This window comes from Oculina patagonica, chromosome 13 (assembly GCF_052425735.1).
Source record: "Oculina patagonica isolate OP01 chromosome 13, crgOcupat, whole genome shotgun sequence".
Classification (NCBI taxonomy): Eukaryota; Metazoa; Cnidaria; class Anthozoa; order Scleractinia; family Oculinidae; genus Oculina; species Oculina patagonica.
Genome location: NC_135770.1, coordinates 8,604,581 through 8,610,886, shown reverse-complemented (window position 1 = coordinate 8,610,886; position 6,306 = coordinate 8,604,581). Strand labels below are relative to the sequence as shown.

Genomic DNA, 6,306 nt, shown 5'->3' with positions numbered 1-6,306 from the left:
TTATAAGCCCTCCCGGATATAAGCCCCTTCGCTTAGAAGCCCACCCAAAACCCCTTACGAAGTTGTATAAGTAACTCTAAAGGTTAAACGTTACAGATTTAATATGTCCCCCCCGGGAAATACGATATAACGCGTAAATAACAATGGAAGTCACAAGTACTGGTAGTAAAGCATTGCACGCCGTACCGTTACTACTAAACAAAGTTTTTGATTACCTTAGACTATCATAGGAATCAAATTAACTCTTGTGTTAATTAAATTAACGCGAATTGAAGGAAAAATTACTTCCCAATAAAGGAACGTAACGCGAAAGAGGAGGTAACATTTCAAAATGAAGGAAATTAACGTGACGAACACAAAGAAAAAAACTTGTTGAGCCAACAAGAACACGTTTATTTCAACACTAGGCGTATAATCTTTAACGTAGGGGTTAAGCAAAGGAATCTGACCGCCACGAGTGTTCTTCGCAGTTTCAGTGATACCGACATATTTCCGCCCTGATGTAATAATGCCTTTTCCTTGCAGTCAAGAACGTCTGGTCTGTATCGAAAAATTGGGGTTAAATAATGGAAATTATAGGTCCATGGAAATTATAGACTGTCCACAGCCTCTCGATTTTTTTTTTCGCTGGCGTCCTGCGTTCTCTCCCGTTCTCCCGCCCTCGATCGAAACACGAAAAAAAGGGGCTGTGGACAGTCTATGGAAATTAACGCTCTACTTAATTAATGGCGCGGAAATTAACGTTAACAAAAATTAACGCGACTTAAATAAACACGAATTTTTGAAATTCGCGTTAATTTCATGAAGCGTTCATTTCCTGTAATAAGGTAATATTTGACATCTTTTTGACAATGACAACTGTGTTTCAAAGTGCAAGAATCGTGACAGGCAGAGCTGTCAAGTTCCACTTCCCCCCCCCCCCCCTCTCCCCCCCCCCTCTTTTTTAACAAAGGTATTGAATTTGATTGGCCGTTGAAAAAAAAACCAATAAAAAGCTGTCAAAACGATGTCAAAATTTAAAAATGGCAACGGTAGGAGGCGCAGCACTGTAAACCTTAATTTTTTTACCCAAATTCTCTTATTGGATAATGGTCAATCAGTATTTTGACAGTTGTGTTCTGTGTCAGGTTTGTAGCTTGACTTGCATTTCAAATCAACTAAACTTCATACTCAGCCGATTAAGAAAATACAGTCGAAACTGTTCTGATCACTTCCTGAATTGTACAAATTTTTCAGCAACCATGCAGTCTTCAGTGCTTGGGCCCGGGGGGGGGGGGGGTCTCCCATATGTGGCCTATGGTTGTGCCCCCGTGGGTTGGTTTTTGAGGTTCTCGGTCCTTATAGGGTATCATTCTTCTTTTGCTGTGTTCCCGGTGTGTCCTTGTGGGTCCTTTCTTGCTAAATAACGCCCAGCTAAACGGAAAAAAAGTATTAGATTCTGTTCAGGTATAGTAAGCGATTAAGATTGTGCCTTGCCGTGCACGGTTAGCCGTTATTTGGGTCGTCAGGACTGCTTCTCCTCCCCAGGGTGTCATTTTTCTGCTTTGGGCCTTTAAAGGGTATCAATTTTCGCTTTCTTTTCCTAAATGGGTCAGGGTTTAGAACCTGGCGGCACACCCCTATCCGATTTTGGGGCACCCCCCCCCTACTTTTTGTAAACCTTATTGAATCACTTGAAGAGTTTTTGAATTTTTATTATCCAATCAAAACTAACATTAGCACCTGCCAGTAATCCGATAGTTTGTAAAACTGACCCGATTAGACAAAAATTACACACGTTCTTGCTTAGAAATTTTTCAATTTGTGATAAAAATATGACACAAAATGTGATACAAACCACAGGCTAATTCAATTCAGTCAGAATGGTCTCAACTGGTACTTATTTAACCATTGACCGAATCCCCAAGATTTTTTTTAAAAAAGCGTATTTTTTCGACGTTTTTGACATTTTCTGGTCAAATATGAGCTAATTAAGCCCGAACCTACTCAAAACGTCACTTGTAACATGAGAGCATGCCTTTCTTTGCACAAGCATCGCGTTTTATGACATTTTTGCTCGGGTATGCGCAAAAGGCAAAGTTTGGGTTAGAAAGTGCCCTACCACATCAGGCTTTCCGTTTTTCATTTTTTTCTCGCTTTTCCTTTTTCTTCTTTTCTTATCTTTTTGCTGCAGTTTTTGGCCTTCCACTGGGCTTGCTTGCAGTTCAAGAATTTCCGAGAAAGCGCCATCTAAACAGGAGATATTCGCCATTGAGAAACCAGGGGGAATTTTGTGGGTACTTCAAGCTCAACGGACCCAGTGGCTCTTTTCTGGGCAGCATTGGAAAGACCTTTTCCTCCAGCGGAGATTGAGTATAAATGATGCCTTTTTTGATCAAAGATGATCACGTCACAAGTGAAATAAGGGGCAACGTTCGTCACGGCCGGTTTAGGCTGGCACTGATCCTAACAACGTTTAGTTATTTTTTTTCCTATCTTCTTTTGAGTGTACACAGTACACCCCCCTTAGGCCTCAAAGTAAGGCTCTCTTCATGCATAATCTCATCTTGACCTGGGCACAGCGACAACTCAAACTCTTGCAGCAATCTAGCCATAAACACTCGAGCTTCAATCTGAGCAAATGTTTTCCCAATGCAGGTCCTTGGGCCAACAGAAAATGGAAAAAATACGGAGTGGGGAATTTCGCCCTTTGCCTCAGGTGAAAACCGATCAGGATCAAACAGAGTTGGTTCTTTCCATGCTTCAGAAAATCGGTGCATTATAAAACTACTAATATTTACGGAGGTTCCTTGAGGGAAGATATAACCTCCAATGTTTTCTTCTTTGGTTGTTACTCGTGAAGTGCCTGTTACTGGTGGGTGAAGTCTCAGTCCTTCCTTGAGAGTCTGCCCCAGGAATTGAAGATTTCCTATGTCCTTGTACTCGACAAATTGACGGCTTCCTAGCACAGTTTCAACTTCTTGAATAATTCTGAACAGAAGATAACAAATTTGCAATGAATCAGATGTTAGTTGAAACTCAGTCGTGCTCTATTGGAAATCCGCAAATCTGATTGGTTCTCCCACGATCATGTGCGCATGTTGCTCTTCAAAGGGACAGTTTGTCTTAATTTTTGGCTTAAAAGTACCGGTACATAAAATCATTGGTTTTGGACCTCATCCTTTGAAGTTTCTACTAAAACAATTAAACTACCCGCCCTTGTTTTCCACAAGTGATAGTTGACTCGGCTGTGACTCATTGTCTATTTGCTCATAGAAAACTCGGGCTCGTAGTCTAATTGCTAATAAGTAAACAGTCATGTTTCTCTTCCTGTACTACAAGAGAAAAATCATGTCATGGTTTTACTGAAAACAACATAGTGTTTCTGATTGGTCGTACAGTCTTACACTAAAAGAGACACTAAAAGAATGTTTGTGAGCTATGTCTTCAGTATGGATATTCTTTGGTTGAATTTTAGTTTGAAATTCAAAAATATTTTATTTCTCATTTTAGAACTCTAGTCTGGAACATTTAGAGTCTCAAGTACCAACAAACAATAGGTGACCTAGTGTCTAATAATTTTGGTTCTTTTGACTTAGTTTGTTTTTCTTTTTTTTCTACTTTATATAGAAACAAAATTACATTGTTCTAAGCCATTATAATACTTTCATTTTCTTATTGTTACTACTTATTTAAAACGCTGCTATCATATAGAGGATAATACATGGTTGCGCGGAGATATGAAATTTATCTTCGAGTGTTCAAATCGATAGATATCGATTTTGAACACGAGAAGATAAATTTCATAATATATCCAAGCAACCATGTATTATTCTGTTTATTATATAAACCTATTAATTACGATGTTTTTGACGATTTTCCGAAGATTTCCGAAGATTTTCAAAATGTTCTCCGAAGGTCGTACGAATGATTCCGAACATTTTCCGAACTTTTCCGAGGATTACCGAAGATTGCCGAGAAAGATCCAAAGATGTTTCGACTTAATATTGATAAAATTTGACTCATTGAGCATTGAAACACAGCAAACTCTGCAAGCTGATTGGACAAAAATGATATCACACATGTGTGGATATCATTTTTATCCACACATGTGTGATACCATTTTTCTCAATTTGCTACCACTCGCTATACCACTGCAGTTTATATAATAATTACACTTATTTTATTTCTTTCTTCACCCCCTTGCCTTGAATAGCTCTGTTAATTGGGAAGTGACACATACATATGTAATGAAATGCTTATAAAAAATGTTGTTGTTGTTGTTGTGGTGGTGGTGGTGGTGGTGGTGTCTATGAAGTAGGGGAAAATTGAGCATGCAAAGAGACCAAAGAGGGTGGTATGATCTGTATGGTCACTGTATGATGCGATTGAGGGTAACAAAAGCTGTATAAACTATCACACTATGAAATACAGGTGATGGGTGCTTATGTTATTTTATATTCAAATTCAGTTATATTTACTACAAACCTGTTTTCAACATCAGGGTGTCTCAGGATTTCATAAAGAGTGAAAGACAACTGGTTTGACGTAGTCTCCTGGCCTGTCATAAATACAATGTATAATTAGGTATAAGCAGTATAATCAATCAATCAATCAATCAATCAATCAATCAATCAATCAATCAATCAATCAGTCAGTCAATCAATCAGCACATGCTCTGATTGCCTGAAAATGGTATGTTTTGTCATAGTAATAATTAAACAGAAAAATCATCAACCATTAATCCATATCATAATCCATATCCATAGCAATAAGAAAATCGCAAATTTAAAAAATACGATAACACTTTGCAATACCAATTTTTTTTTTATTAACAATAGTGCAAGTCATCCATGTACTACTGACAGTCAAGTACTTGCAAAAAAGTGCAATTCCCTTTAGCTTTATTACTGAGAAGCTTATTGTTATTAATTGCTCATTGTGTAAACAGTAAAGGATTCATTTAATCTGCAAACAATAATGGAAACAATGTGTCATAAACTTCTTCAAGTATATACTGCATGATACAATAAGGACTGAATGAATGAATAATGTTCTGGACAAACAAAAAAAAAATCACACCTGCAACAAAGAAAGTGGCGAAATCGTCAACCAGGTCTTCAACTGTTATACTTGGTTCCTTTTCAGCAACACTTAAGATATGAGCAAGAATATCAGGCGGAGTATCTTCTCCTCGTAACACAGCTTCTTGGCGCTCAAGGATCAGCTTCCTTCCAAAGTTACGAATAAATTGGCTTGCCTCATGTACACTTCTTTGGAATGGAAAGGTTGACACTGAGATTCTCCAAAAAGGGCTACGTATGCTTTGTTGTATCCCCTTTAGACATGTGGATACTGCTGTTGGAAATGGACTGTTGGCATCTCTGATTGTATCAACATCAACGTTAAATGCAACCTGTGTTTATAAAAATAATGTAACAAACCACACTTTATATGAGATGCTTTGGAGTGGAGAGACTCTCCCCTCTGAATGCGGCAAGCGGCCAGCACACGAACAGGCGGCTATATTCGCCGGCTAAAGTGGGCCCTGCATCCTATAGTCTATAAACCTACCTTTCCAATAGCATGAAGTGTAACTCGAGCAAACTCTTGTGCCATATCGACAGTAGTTTTGCCATCAGCCATTTCATTCAACTTGGCAAGAAACAAGTCACAGCTGTTGTTAAACGCAGGCATCAGGTTCATCAAGTAGCGGCGATGAAATGCCGGGTTAAGTAGTGCTCTTCGCTTCTGCCAAACTGCATGATCGACTTCGTTCAACACACCACGTCCAACCATTCGCTTACCAAACGGATAGCCAAGATGTCTATACACGTGATGATTCTTAGGCAAGTTAAGTGTGATCATACACTTTCGAACGAGCTCAGGATCAGATACAAATGTAAAGGGGTTATGATACGCCCACATTACAACAACAGGGCCGTGAATACGATGTTGTTCTTCTACCATTTCGTGGACAATTTTTCCACGAGCTCTTTCACGCAAGATGTACGGAATGTTACCTAAGAAAAAGCTGTCCCTCTTTGGTCCAGGAAGATGCCTATACTTCCAGTGAATGTATGCTAAGTAAAGCGAAAATGCTGTAAATGTAACACCCAGCAAAGAAGCAAACGCAATTACGAAACAGGAAAAAATGAAAGCGATCGTCGCCATGTTGAAAACAAAATCAGACAGGCGTTCAAAGTTCAGGTCAGTTCACTTGTTTCCATTCCTCCGCACCGTCCAAAATTAGTAGGCCCGCAATAGGTACTTGAATTGAAAACAGCGAGATATCTTTGAAGCAGGACGTTCCATCTTTTGTCATTG

The 6,306-nt window shown here is 38.9% G+C and overlaps 2 protein-coding genes across 3 annotated transcripts in view; one reads left to right on the top strand and one right to left on the bottom strand.

Moving 5' to 3' along the window:
- Positions 1-6,306, top strand: part of LOC144635075 (tumor necrosis factor ligand superfamily member 14-like) — a 255,865-nt gene that overhangs the window by 16,598 nt on the left and 232,961 nt on the right. The gene's annotated exons all lie outside the window — the stretch shown is intronic.
- LOC144635047 (cholesterol 24-hydroxylase-like) lies at positions 1,652-6,174 on the bottom strand. Its single transcript, XM_078494114.1, has 4 exons — positions 5,554-6,174; positions 5,062-5,395; positions 4,468-4,540; positions 1,652-2,970 (listed from the first exon to the last, which is right to left on the bottom strand). The coding sequence occupies exons 1-4, from the start codon at positions 6,151-6,153 to the stop codon at positions 2,472-2,474; spliced, it is 1,506 nt and encodes a 501-aa protein (XP_078350240.1). The 5' UTR covers positions 6,154-6,174; the 3' UTR covers positions 1,652-2,471.

Bases quoted from the DNA above. Each gene is read 5' to 3' on its own strand.
- LOC144635047 (XM_078494114.1), bottom strand. From the start codon at position 6,153: ATGGCGACGATCGCTTTCATTTTTTCCTGTTTCGTAATTGCGTTTGCT. The intron at 5,396-5,553 runs GTAGGTTTATAG...TTATAAACACAG, and splicing joins CACTTCATGCTATTGGAAAG to GTTGCATTTAACGTTGATGT. The intron at 2,971-4,467 runs GTTTGTAGTAAA...TCTTCTGTTCAG, and splicing joins CACCCTGATGTTGAAAACAG to AATTATTCAAGAAGTTGAAA.